Consider the following 14,733-nt stretch of genomic DNA (forward strand, 5'->3'; position numbering starts at 1 on the left):
CTAGATGAATCGTAACAAACATACCTTCTAATATTTTAAACAATATTTCTTATGAAAAACTATTAAAATATTTATGAACTGGCTGGGCGTGGTGGCTCTTGCCTGCAATCCCAGCACTCTGGGAGGCCGAGTGGGGTGGATCATGAGGTCAGGAGTTCAAGACCAGGCTTGGCCAACATGGTGAAACCCAATCTCTACTAAATACACAAAAATAAATTAGACGGACGTGGTGGTGCGCGTCTATAATCCTAGCTACTCTGGTGGCCGAGGCAGGACGATTGCTTAAACCTGGGAGGCGGAGGTTGCAGTGAGCCAAGATCATGCCAACACACTCCAGCCTGGGCAACAGAGTGAGACTCTCTTGGGAAAAAAAAAAAAATCTATGAACTATAAAGTTATTAAGACCTCACATGTAGCAACCCACCAATGATGACAGAAATTATTCCATTAGTCAATAATCAACAGCTCAATTGGCCCTGTGCAAGAATTTTAATTCAGAGCTTTTTGGCTTTCAGCTCTGGAATTACTCTGCTATGCTATATTATTTTCATTGTGAAAATGTAGAAACAGTTTTGCCAAGATTCTTCATAAAAATGAACAATTTTCCAATATTTTGATCTCTAATAAAACATTTAAAAAACAAAAACATCTTGAATTATTAATCACTAATTAGATCATTACAGCATAATTACTTTGTGGCAACTAAAACAACCTTAACCTACTTTGTAGCTTTTTGCTAGAGCTTTCTCCATGAATATGTCGCCTTGGCATGAAAGGTGATGGCTGAGGCAGAGGTAGTGAAGACTCATCATGTGTCTGAAGTTTATACCAATGTGGTTCATCGTCTAAAAGCGCTGTCTCCAATTCTATGAGGATCTGAGAGGATAATTCTCAAATTAAATCAAGTACCTTTATCAAAACATAATGTAATAGCAATCGTAATAAACATCACAAAACTTTATTAACTATTTGACTTGAGTTTTTAAAATATACATCACCTCTCCAAGAAATTCACTTTCTTCTTCTTGCACTCTGGGTTGGTCCCACACAGTTATTTCTAACATTCGTTCTCTAAAATCTCTACGATGTACATGTGAATAGACAAAAGTTTGATTCCATTTTGGTTCTAGTATTTTCTTTACTGTTTTGGTCCTCCTTTTACTTTTATCACTGAAAAATAAGTATGTTTTGTAAATGAAAAAGCAAGTATGTGCTGCCATCTACTGTAGTTACATGTAAAACTGCCATTGATATTTATATTATTTTTAACTTATAACTCATTGAAAGTCTATAAAAAGATAATAGAGTTTAATAGTATTCTAACTTCAATTACAATATAAGCAGTAGTTGTAATTATAGGGACACATACAAAGGTTCTAATGTGTCGCTATCATTCTAAATGATGTGTCGTCATCAAAGACTAATATGTCTATAAACAAGGTAATAGATTTTTTTTTAATTGGCAGATTATTTTCAAATATTTCCAACACAAGGCTTGAGGGACTTCCTTTTTCAGAGATAATGTACTTTTATCTCCTTAGAAAGAATTAGCTGTTATGTTTTTAAAAAATATCCCAAAAGAGAAAATTCTACCTTTTCTATTAGTATAGATTTTAGGATTTTTCTCTTTTTCTAAAATTATTCACTACCTTCTATCTGGAAGAAAATACATTTTTACATAGGGATTTCGAGGACGCCCATCTACTCTAGCAGGTAGATCTGTTGCTTGCAGAACATTTACAATCAGCTGGTGTCCCACTTTATCATACCACAGTTTCACCTAGAAGCAATGAGGAAAGGAATTATTTGTAAAAATCATGAGGCATTAAAATTTTATGAAAACAAAATTAAAGTTATATTTAAAGGAGGAAATTTTGAATTACAATATAATGCAAAACAGATATTTCTAAAAACATACCAATTTGAAAGCATAAACACACAGAACTTTACTTTGCTCTTTGAGTACTTTAAACATAACTTACAACTGGCAGGCCTTCAGTGTTACTGTATACTCTCACATATCATTTTATAAAATAAAACTAATAATAAATTTTCCAAAAAACTAAGGGAAGAGGGAGATATAAAATCATTACTATTGTTCTTAAATGTTAAAAATAAGAGTTTGAGGATTATATGTGTCTAAATGATTATAGCATGACTAAATGCTTTTTCTGGTGTCACAGGTAGTTAAAATAAAAAAAAAAAGAGTTTGGATATTAGGAATAAGACATACAAAGAATTAGAAGAGATCATAAAACATATTTACTGTGGGCCTATTTTATACAGGCACTGCTAAGTATTTCCTGGTATTTTTTCTCACTTATTTTTTTATTTTTTGGAGACACAGTCTCACTCTGTCACAGGCTGGAATGCAGTGGCATGATCATAGCTCACTACACAGCCTCAAACTCCTGGAACCAGCAATCCTCCCAGTTCAGCCTCCCATGTAGCTGGAACTACAGGTGTGCACCATCATGTCTGGTCATTTTTTAAAATTTTTTGTAGAATTGGGGATCTTGCTATGTTTATCCAGGCTGGTCTTGAACTCTTCAGCCTCTCAAAGTGCTGGGATTAAAGGCCTGAGCCACTGCACCAAGCCCTCATTTAATTTTTAGAATTAACCTATTACATGTTATTTTTCATGAGAGAAGGAGGAAAAAACAAAGGATACAATACACAAACGATATCTTCAAACTACAAGAAGGCCAAATGATATTTCCATTAGCCAAGATCTCATGACAGTAGACCAAAGAATACTGGGGAAGTAACATACTAAAATCCTGTCAAACTCACAAGAATTGGATTTTATCAGTCATTACAGCATCTGCCCTGGCAGTGACACTTTAACAATGTCATCACCTTTAATTTTTTTCCTTTAATTTAGAAGTTACTTTTCATTTTATGTTTGAGTAAGCATATGCTGTTAATGGGTATATGTTAGAAAATATCTGAGAGTCATCATAACAAAATAAACTAATTTAACATAGGATTAGCTTTTCATGGTAAGGAACAGATTAAGAATTCAAACCTGGATCTGTCTGATTCCCAATTGATACCTAAGATGTGGTTTTCACAGAACCAGAATAGGTTTCCATCCTTTTTTAAAATATGTGGAGAATATGAGAGATTTACACATACACTGAAGAAAAAGATGGCAGGGCAGATAAACCCAAAGAGTATTACAAAGATATTCAATATACTAAAAATAAAAGTTAAAACCATAAAAGCCCTAGAGCAATAAGCTTATATATATCTTCTCTGTCTCATTAAAACCAAGAGAAAACCACAAAGGCAGACCACAGAAATCCACACATTATCAGAGGAGCAAAAGGTCATTTTCTGTATAACAATTTGAAACAAATAGTCTGAAGTCCTTAAATTATAATATCAACATAACACTTTCCATCATAATCTACAAATATATGGCTCTTCATTATACTTAACCCTAGTTTCTTCACTCCAGGTTTCCCCAGGTCACATAATAAGGCAATAGTGAGAAAATGGTAGCTTTTTCAGAGAGCTTTCAGTGGCAACGAAGAGTTTTGCCAAATGCCTTAGGAAGTTAAAAAGAATATTCCCAATTTAGGCTCTTCAGGCTCTAGGCTCATAAGGTTGTTACATAAATGGGGCATCAACTCCTAATATTATGTGTAAACAATTATTTACCTTAGAAACTTTTACATAGCACACCAAAAATATGAATATTTACTTATGTTACCATTCATCAATTAATGTTCAGAGTATCTGGCACATTGCAAGCACTCAGTAAGTATTTCTGAATAAATATGTGAATAAAGGAATAATTAAAAAATGCATGAAAAACTAATGAAGTAGATTATGGTGTTAAATGACTATGTATTGCAGGCTTCAAGGAAAGGGGAACATATTTAAAGACAGACTCAGACAGTGTATGCAAATACTAACAGTCTCCAACATGTGCAAAAAATACATACAGAAAGTTGCCCTGGTAAGACTTGTGGGGCATCTTTTAGAGCTCCAGGACTTGTTGGAGAAATAACAGAAATGGAAGGCCTTTCCATCTTCTGAGATTCAAAGGAACTTGAACCTAAAATCAGAAAAAAAAGTAATATTTGTAAGTGTAGAAAAAATGTTTTTAATAAAATGTTAAATGCATCCTTATTTGCATAAAACCATAATTACTACCACTTATAACAGAACCTACTTTTAGTGGGGTAGATTTTATCTTCAGTTAATTGTCTATTTAAGAAATATTAAGAATGAGATAACGAAGTGTTGTGCTTATTTCAACTGGAAAGAATTGATCTACATTTCTGGAGTGCATGGTATTGCACAGACTCTTGTATGACTTCACATATGGGTAAAGGTCTGCTTCAGCGATAAGGAAGATAGTGCCTGTTAACACTAATTATCTTGCCTAATGTTCTTACTCAGAAATTAAAATGAATGCATACATAATATAATTTATGAACCACATCTAAACCAGATTTTGTCATTGTTTTAAAATCAGATATACCATCTATCTTAGTTTTGATCTTATAAATGAGTATCTTGAACCTCTGAAAATGCTACTTCAAGTAATTCACAACTAGTGATTTGCTTCAACTTCACACGGAGGAGGCTGGGTCTCCTCTCGGCCACTTGGTGGAGTTCTTCACTGTTCAAGTATACCCTGACACATAGAGCAATATAGAGTGTTTATAGAAGGCTATTGATCCAGAAAGTATAACCTTGAACTCACCACCATTCAAACTTATCCAATGCTTCATTGAGAAATACTGTTTATGAAGCATTGCCTGAGTATGTGCAATCCACACATTTTTTTCTATAACTACAAATTAATTCTCATGTCATATTTTGTGCCCTCCAAAAACTGTTAGTGATAAAAAACAGCTCTATAAAATTGTTACTGTGTGTTTTTTCCCAGATATATTTAAAATACATTTCCTTGAGTCTCACAACAGGAATGTTGTTATTTCTAATAATGCTTGTTTGTAATATTATGGCAATTAGTGTATTTTTTAATCGTATCAATAATATAAATTATGCAATTAGTCCCACTTCCTCTTTGTATTGGTCACCAGAAAGCTCAAAGCCAAAACTGGGTACACCTCTAGCAGAACATGATGGTATTCATTTTAGATGATAACCTAGCCTAGTGTCTGTTTCCTTGTTTATCCTACTTTCATATTTTCTTCTCCCTTCTAATCTCTATCACTGGTTTCCCCCTAAATCACCTTTTATTCTCTACTTCTATAACCTGGGTTCTGTAAGAACACCTGGGGAATCAAGTCCAAGTATTAACTTAATTTCCATCCATTGCAAAGAAAATATTTGGGTCACTTCTGCATTATCACTGAAAACTTAATTGTCTATACTTTGTTGCACACAATATCATCTTCTCTCATACAGAAATGACTTTAATTCCCATACAGATAACTCTTTCAACCCTCTGGTTTCACAATCCCTTGACCCATTATGTTTAGTAAAGTTTACTCTACCCATTCATTTCCAAACACAATCCACACTCTTTGTTATTGTCAGGCCTCTGGGCCCAAGCCAAGCCATCACATCCCCTGTGACTTGCACATATATACACCCAGATGGCCTGAAGTAACTGAACAATCACAAAAGAAGTGAAAATGCCCTGCCCCTGCCCTAACTGATGACATTCCACCACAAAAGAAGTGAAAATGGTAGGCCCTTGCCTTAATTGATGACATTACCTTGTGAAATTCCTTTTCCTGGCTCATCCTGATTCAAAAAACTCCCCCACTGAGCACCTTGTGACTCCCACTCCTATCCGCCAGAGAACAACCCCACTTTGACTGGAATTTTCCTTTACCTACCCAAATCCTATAAAACGGCCTCACCTTTATGTCCCTTCGCTGACTCTCTTTTCAGACTCAGCCTGCCTGCACCCAGGTGATTCAAAAGCTTTATTGCTCACACAAAGCCTGTTTGGTGGTCTCTTCACAGGGACGAGCAAGACAGTTATTTGGTAATACAATTACTTGTTAAAGTGCCTACCTAGTTTCTTCACTAGGCTGCTCTCAAGACTGAGCTGCTTAGCAATCAAACTGAATAATCCAGTATCACAATAAATGTTTATGTAAATAGAACTATTCCTGATATATTAAGCTCTGTAAGGGTCCTGACTGTTATGATGCTGAAGGGTATTCCCAGTAAAGATTTTTTTTTAAAACCACACAAAAAAGTAGAGGAAGAAAAATCTTAAAGTAGAACTTCTTTGGATTTCCAGTTATTGGCATCATTGCCAACATCTAGTACCAATGGAGACATCCTTAGTATATGAATCCTAATTCATTATATCAAATAACTAAAGAAAATTAGAAATCTTTACTTTCAATTAGTTCAATACTTTTATAATAACAAAGAAATCTTATACTCACTGGACTCCAGCGGAGGGTGGGAGCTCTCAGGAATCCTGGGAATGTCACTAAAAGAAACAGGATATGGTGAAAATCCCATTAGCTAAACGACCCTGCCTGAGGCAATCATAGCCCATTTTATGTGATGTGAAAAATCCTGCTGGGTCTTTACAGGTGTGGAAATGAATAGGAGTTACTATTAAGGCAACTACTAATGTGCATGAATGTCAAACACCACACAAAAAAAAACTGCAATAAAAAAGTTTTTATATATTTAAGAGCAAAATACTTTAACATGACAACAATCAGACTAATATTGTGGTTAAAATCACCACAATATTTTTACTACCAAAACAGCAGGTTTGGAAATAAAAAATGTTAAAGGTAATACTTTCCTTCAATTCTAGGAAATCAAAATGACACAAATTTTACAAATCAGTAATATGCTTTACAAACACATCTGAAAGAGTTTACTGAGTGAAAGGGATGGGAACATCTCAATAAAAAAAAGGTATGGTGAATATCATGGGCAAAGTTAAATGAAAAGGATGAGTTGCTTTGGAAAGTAAAAATGGTTCAAGCTTGCAACAGAAAAGCCAAATTATTTTATATATGTGAATATATAATACATATACACATATATACCCTTTATAGAGATCCACATCTCTATACTGAAGTTAGCTAAATATATGGCTATTTACTGTATGGTTAGAAAGTGACTTGTGAGACCACCCATTCCTGCCACACTGACAAATTACTCTGAAGAAATATATGTACTATAGTCTCAACTTAATCCATTACCCACTGTGCCCTTAAGAACCCTAGATCACCTTGGCTTAGGTATTATACTGCATAGGATTATATTACTTCTCATTTTCCAAAGATGTTTTAATATCAATTTAAGAAGATTAACAATATGCAAGTATTAACATGACATATTAAAGCAGACTGGAGTTAGCTAGTCCCAACAACATTATCGGCATATTTTTTAAGAATTTCTAACCACTTACCTTATGACCTAACTTCACTTTTTTTTTTTTTCACTTTTTGGGGGAATGAAAACAAAAAGAGTTTTCCCTGTTTGTTCTCTGGAGTTGTCATTTTGACTATTTTGTGCAAAGTAATTCTCATAACCAACTATAATTTATACTTCTTAAAAATGACAATTTGGCCTATGTTGTATATTTTATAAATTTTCTTATATATTTTTGTATGACTATACATTTAGATAAAATCATTTGAATGAATTTATAATTAAGAGACTAATTTATAATACCTAAAACACACAAAAAACTATATTCTGCTACTTTCTTCTAAATTAATGCAAGCAAATAAAAGTAAGTTGTAAAAAAATCAAGGAACAGTCAATTTTTAGATAGTATGACTTCTTAAAAAATCAGCCTCATAGTCCATTATGGAATCAGAATTTGAAACTCTCAAGCCAGATATAAACTTTGGAATTTACATGTCTGTGAAAAAAGAATGGTGGCAAAGTTGTTGAAAATATGTCAAAGTGACTTTTAGTTAAAATTTATTCATGCTAATTGCTTCAGTAATATTTTCAGGCATAAATTTCCACTGGATGTTTACATATTCAGTGGAATTCTTTATTAGTTCTATCTACCAGTTAGGGAACAATTAAAAGCATAAAGGTCAAAGATACTGTATTTGGTGGGTTCACAAAAAATGTCAATACCTCAAGATGGCTGATGCCTCTTAGTGTGTACTGATCAATGTGCTTGCAAGTTATATTTAGAATGATTTCTGAAATCACTACGCCACTAAATTATGAATATTTTCTTTTTCCTTTAATTATAGTTGCTAAACAGAACTACATTAAATATTATTATTAAAACACAGCTCTCCAGCCTGGGTAACAGAGCAAGATCATGTCTAAAAAAAAAAAAAAAAAGAAGTAGCTAAAATTATTTTTCTAGGATTCTAATAACGTATTTATTAGAAAGTTGATATCACCTTTGATTCTGATTCAATTATGATCTTTGTATTCCACATCCTTTGACTTCTATAATCTATAAATTATAATTTTTGTATTCCATATTCCTTTCAATTCTATAATCTATAATGTGTTTAGAATTTGGTTGTGCAGATGATTACTTCTTAATTTTCATAAAAAGTAAAAATAATGTTATTCCAGTCTACTTTAATTGTCTGTTACTTTTTTAAGTCACCATGAATCAGTTCTGTTTTAGTTGTTTACTTTTAAACCACTATATATTTGAAAGTATTTGGCAAGTGCACAATGCTTGATTCTAAACTTTAGCTTTCATACTTTTGATTCATTTTCCAATTTACTTACCTCTTTTCCAGCCTTATATTTACCTTAGCACTAGAACATACGTCATGTAAAACTAGCATAAATCGTAGTATTGTTATTTTAAAAGTCTACATGGAAATGTACAACACTTTTGCAAATGTCTTCAGTGTTCACTCTTAATAATCACCAGTTAAAATTGGTTAAAAGCTTGCCTTTATTTTAGAGTTTTATATATTAATCTTATTTGATATATGATCATACATCTTCATTCTTTGAGAATTATGATAATTACATCTTCTTGTATGTTTTGCATTGACATATATTCGAGAGGCCAATACAAATTAAAGGTTAGCACTTTTTCAACATAAAAAGCCTTGAAGTAATGGCTGTATTATATTTTGGAGAATAGGGAAAAAAAGAATCATTTCCAAGAATACATTCAAACATTAAGCCAAGTATAATAAAACAGTTCAAAATGTCTTTAAAAATTACAGACTGGCAAAATGAATATTTATTTTAGACCATGTGGGTTTGCCAAAAAAAGGTAATGATATGGGGAAATCTATATACATACATAGAAAATATCCCACTGGCTATAGATAATTAAATTGTACAGAAAATTGAGGTTTTAATATCATTATGACCAATTAAAATGTTAAAATATTTAATGCTTCTCGCTTGATTTTAAATAAAAGTTGAAATTACTCATGGGTAAAGAGACAGAAAAAAATATTCTATTATTTAGTAGAATAAAAAAAGTTCATGTAGACATATGAAATCATTAATATTTTAAATAACACAAGGAGTTTGTTAATGTCTCTCTTAAAGGAAATACTACTTATTAAATTAGAATTACTTAAATATATCTGCCATTAAAAGAAAATTTTACTTTATATTTCACTTGCAAAAAGTACATATTGATATTTTTTGATATTACAATTATTAAAGTGTGGAGCTTCTAAAATGTAGTGAAGTAAACTCAGTATTCCAGTTAAAAAATTAAGAAATTTTTAATGATCTAAAAATGTATGCCCATAATTGATGAAAAAACTATCCATGTTAACATGTACTGTATGAATGTATAAAATTCTTTTTAAAACCCTACTAATACATGTAATTTACTAAACTTAAGAAGTAAGTTTTTTTAGCCTTACCCAATAGGCCTTGAAACAATAATTTCAACTTGAGGTTCTGATTTTGATTCTAAAATAATGTTGTAAACTTCTTCATTTGTAGCTCCCGGCAGGGGTTTACCATTCCATTCTAGAACTTCATCCCCTTGAATTTAAAAAAAAGGGTATTTTTTTACCTTATATATTCTGTTTATTTTTCGTATCTTTTCTCTTTTTTAACAAAGAAATGCAAAACATATACAAATAGTTTAATTGTCTAGGCTCTGCTTTCAAAAGCAAATTGATTGCCATATAATGTCAGCTAAATGGTTCTTCTAAACACTTTTTCTTTTCTTTGTTTTTCTTTTTTTCCCCCAGAATATTACTGGTGACTGGAAACAGTACAATACAAAACTACCTTTGTCTTTTGAGATATACCAGAAATCATATAAAAATAATCTCATGCTATGGGATGGAATTAGCACAGCCTATTTGGAAACATTAAAAAATCATAATTAGCAGCATGCCCTCCATATAATAAATGTAGGCGGCTCTATTTTTGAAAGATTCTTATTAAACTGTGCATAAATCCTGCTTTATTTTTGGAAGAAAGAGCAATTAATATTTGTTAGCATGAATTTCCCAATTACAAGTCATGCTTCAATGTCTTCACCAGATGCACAACAGAATAAAAATGCATGAAAGGATTTGAATTCACACCCATCAGTTAACGCAGGTAGCTATGGCAAAATTACAAAGCAAGCAGATGTAAAACTGTTGCATGACAGTTAACCCACTTCCAGATGTTCAAAACACATATATACTATACATAATCTATATTGTGAACATTAAAGTACAAGTAGAAAACACTTTAAAGTAACAAAACATTAATATAGTACGTAGTAGTTTGTTAAATATCCTAAGATTAATCAAGGGGAGCTAAAAGATGTTGCGTTAAAAAAATACAGGCTAACAACTTATAGTTGTTATTTTAACTAGGGTTTTCACACCATAGGTCACGTGAAAAGAAAGCACTTATTTTCATAAATATTTAAGAAGTTGTAAGTACTAAATGGTTCTCTGCCTTAGACTCTTCAATTCAAAATGGTAGTCTCAGCTGAAATATTCCCACCTCAGTGATGCACTGAGGTGTCTTAATTTGTTGATGTTTATGCTTATTTTGTTGTTCTCAGTATCTAGAACATTTTATGAGCAAAGTAAATTTGTGTTGACATACTGGGTCAATATCATCAGTATACATTTTACAGCCAAGTATAAGCATAAAATCTTTTCAATGTGTAGCTAGAATTTTTTAAATAAAGTAGGAAAATTGCTTTGCTAGTATTACTTTAAAGTAATTATATTTTCCAGTTGTTTGCTCACTGAAGAGTAAAAAGCAAGTATGTGAAAAGTACATGATGCTGCTTTGGTTTGGATTACTAGGGTAATCACCAATTCTTTCTTTTTTTTTTTTTGAGACAGAGTTTCACTCTTGTTGCCCAGGCTGGAATGCAGTGGCGCGATTCCACTCACTGCAACCTCCGCCTCCCAGGTTCAAGCACTCCTCCTGCCTCAGCCTCCTGAGTAGCTAGGATTACAAGCATGCACCACCATGCCCAGCTAAGTTTTGTATTTTTAGTAGAGACAGTGTTGCATCATGTTGGCCAGGCTGGCCAGGTCTCCTGAACTCAGATGATGCATCCGCCTCAGCCTCCCAAAGTGCTGGGATTACAGGTGTGAGTCACGGTGCCCGACCACCATTTCTAATAGACTGCCCTAAGCTGTTACCTAGAAAAGCTTTTCAAATAGGCAATGAACATACTTCACTGTAAAAAAAAAAAAAAAAAAAAAGAAAAATGATAATTACAAATTTACAATATATCAAGAGTGCTTTCAAAATTTTTTGGCCAAGAAAAGAAACAAAGTTGACAGAATGGTCCTGTACACATAAAATATAAACTATATGTGTGTGCGTGTGTGTGTACATATATTCATATTATATGAGTACATACATATATATACACTAAAAAATTTGTAAAACAATACTTACCCTGATTTTTCTATTCTATTATGTTCTACTTCAATTTTTTAAAGTGGCAGGTGCAAACGATTAAATTGATTTTACTACCCAATAATAAGTTGCAACCAGCAGTTTGCAAAAGTACTGCATTTTAAAATTCTCCTTTTCATAAGCAGCAACCTGGACACATAACTTTTAATATCAAATTAACTTAATATATATGCTTATTTATTTACAGATTAATAATTCCTAAGCCAGAATGCTTTTTTTTCTTTTACATTATTTATGTGTGGATAATCAAGCAGGGATGTAGACAATGAGGGTAGAAAGATGAAAACGACATTTTATCAGTCTTTAAATTTGGTCATGAAGAAATGATACAGAAACAAACAACTTTAATAAAATATTTTATATGCAACAATAGAAGTTCATTTGAGGACCAGAAATAGAGTCAAGTGGTGCCAGGAACATAGTAATTAGCTATTGTTCCAGGTGAGATATTAGGAACCACTTTAGAATTAAGGCAATTTCAGATGAATTGTGAAGGATGGAAAGGCCTTCAACAGGAGGAGTAGAAAACTAGGTAGACAAGAGTCATTGACCATGTCTTCTAGGTGGGAAACAGCCTGACAGGAACCTACAGGTGGACCAACAACCCGGACAGCTGAAAGTGTTAGTAGAGGACAAGGCTACAGAGCTTTGATTTGAACAAATGATAACTAGGAAACACTGAAGGATCTTCATAATAAAGAGAGTGTCAGTGTCATTTTTGTATTTTACAAGGTTAAATGAAGTAGCAGTACAGTGCACAGACTTGAAGCGGGGCAGTACTAGATAAAGATATTGCAAGATTAAAGCAAGATTGCAAATGTTAAATAAAACTCACATTGATTTTAAAAAATCTGCACCGTAGTTTTATAGGCTAAAGATGTTTATATGCAAATAATTCTATTTGCAAATATGCAAATATTTAGTCAGTTCCTAAATTATAATGTAAATCAAACAGGATATATGATTGAGTCTGTAAAATCACTTTACTTTCTTCAAATACATAAATTGCTTAGAATGAAAAGTACACTTGTCTGCTTTATAGTTAAGCTGAGCTTTTAACATTTCAGATTTAAGTTTCTCGGGCTCTTGGCTCATAAGGGTGTTAAACGAATGAAATGAATCATTAACAGATATTTTATATAGAACACTCCTCTTCTTTTACTTCCTAAGTAACTTCCTATTAAGACATAATAATGTGTTTATAAAGTGTATATAATGTTCATAATGTGGTCTGCAAACTCAGGTTTCTATAGTTAAAGTTATCTTACGTTAGCCAACAAGGGATTCTCAGACTTCCTGAGGCTTATTTTTGAGTCATTAGAGAAACACATACTCAGTTTACTGACACAGTCAACCCTGAATGAGTTATTTTCCTACTGAATCATAACTGGTACTTCACAAGAAATAACAGTGTAACATTTTTATACATATTCAAAGTCATATAGCAGATGGAGAAAAATCCATCTGTATGGAGTTTTCTTCCTATACACCTGCACAGCAAGTCCTTGTCAAATTAAAAAAAAAAAAAAAAAAAAAAAAAAAAAAAACTAAAATGATTTTGAACTGATATCCTGGTAAACAAACACACTGAAAAGTCTTTAAGAGTCCTATAATATTTTGCCAAAGTTTTCAAGAATCACTAACTTAAAGTTTAAAAGTTAAGAATATCACCTGGAAATGTAGTCTGGGTTATGGGTTATTAATCTTTAATTCTACAGCTCAGCCAACTGTGTTTCCTTTACAGTTGTCTGGCAAATACATAAACAGCCATCTAACAAAAATACTTCTACTAAGCTCTGCAGTAAAGTCAACTGGAAGAAATATTTTAATGTGATTTTAACAAAAATGAAAAGTTACCAATTTACCAAAAACAGATTTTAAAATGTGTTACTATTTAATATATGATACATTAACATATATAATTCCATTGTGCCATGTTCAGTTATAGGGCAACAAAAATCAATTTTTAAATACCAAGAGGCAGCACATCTGCATGAGTATAGTATATGTCACTTTTAAATTAACTAATATTTTATTATACAATCTGTGTAAGAAATGTTATAATGATTATGTTTTACTAAAATACTGCTCCTGAATAAGTGTTTTAGGACCGCTCTGAAAAATTTGGCAATTACTGTAGCTTAAAATATAAACTAAATAACTAAATAGTGATATAAATTTTTTTTCACAAAGATAAATTGTTTTAGATTTCAAGTTTTGTAGCAATATTATGATGTCATCTACAAAAATGAGTAATTCCTCTATATTTTACATCTTTTTATTTTTATATAAATAAAGAAGATCCCTACCCTTACTCTCCAGATTGCTGCTGATGTAGAGTTACTTACTATTGCAATTGGTAAATATTCATATCAGGAAAATAATTTGTATTCATGCATTAAAATTTAGTGACTTCATTGATACATACATACATACATATATGTATGTATGTATAAAACTAACCCCAAATTGAAAACCATCAACTCATGTTCATGTATGGAGAAAACACTATTTAAATATTAAAAAAAGAAACTTTACCTGCTCTTAGGTGTCCAACTACATCTGCTAGGCTACCCTTCTTTACTTTGGTGATGAAAGCACCAAGTCGTCCTAAGTCAGTCATTTTTCCTCCAACAACCTGGATAATTACAAATTTATAAGTTTCCAAGACTCATACCAAAACATAAGCTCATTAGTTTGAAGAATTAATCCTACATTCTTTTATGATGTACTTGAAATTGCATGTAGAAACATTAATGAAGTCAAACACTTTTTTTTTTTTTTTTTTTTTGAGATGGGATCTTGCTCTGTCACCCAGGCTGGAATGTAGTGGCATGATCACAGCTCACTGCAGCCTCGACCTCCCAGGCTCAAGAGATCCTTCAAATTCTGCCTACCAAGTAG

The 14,733-nt window shown here is 32.3% G+C and overlaps 1 protein-coding gene across 50 annotated transcripts in view; it reads right to left on the reverse strand.

Moving 5' to 3' along the window:
* The window catches only part of RIMS1 (regulating synaptic membrane exocytosis 1), a 494,019-nt gene that overhangs the window by 151,179 nt on the left and 328,107 nt on the right, over positions 1-14,733 (reverse strand). For all 50 annotated transcript variants that reach the window (XM_023219183.1, XM_023219219.1, XM_023219217.1 and 47 more), the window contains 7 exons: positions 14,368-14,467; positions 9,801-9,924; positions 6,393-6,439; positions 3,954-4,066; positions 1,650-1,780; positions 999-1,170; positions 723-876 (listed from right to left, as the gene is read on the reverse strand). In XM_023219183.1, coding sequence (XP_023074951.1) covers positions 723-876; positions 999-1,170; positions 1,650-1,780; positions 3,954-4,066; positions 6,393-6,439; positions 9,801-9,924; positions 14,368-14,467 — 841 coding nt within the window. The remainder of the gene's footprint in view (positions 1-722; positions 877-998; positions 1,171-1,649; positions 1,781-3,953; positions 4,067-6,392; positions 6,440-9,800; positions 9,925-14,367; positions 14,468-14,733) is intronic.

This window comes from Piliocolobus tephrosceles, chromosome 5, assembly GCF_002776525.5.
Source record: "Piliocolobus tephrosceles isolate RC106 chromosome 5, ASM277652v3, whole genome shotgun sequence".
Classification (NCBI taxonomy): domain Eukaryota; kingdom Metazoa; phylum Chordata; class Mammalia; order Primates; family Cercopithecidae; genus Piliocolobus; species Piliocolobus tephrosceles.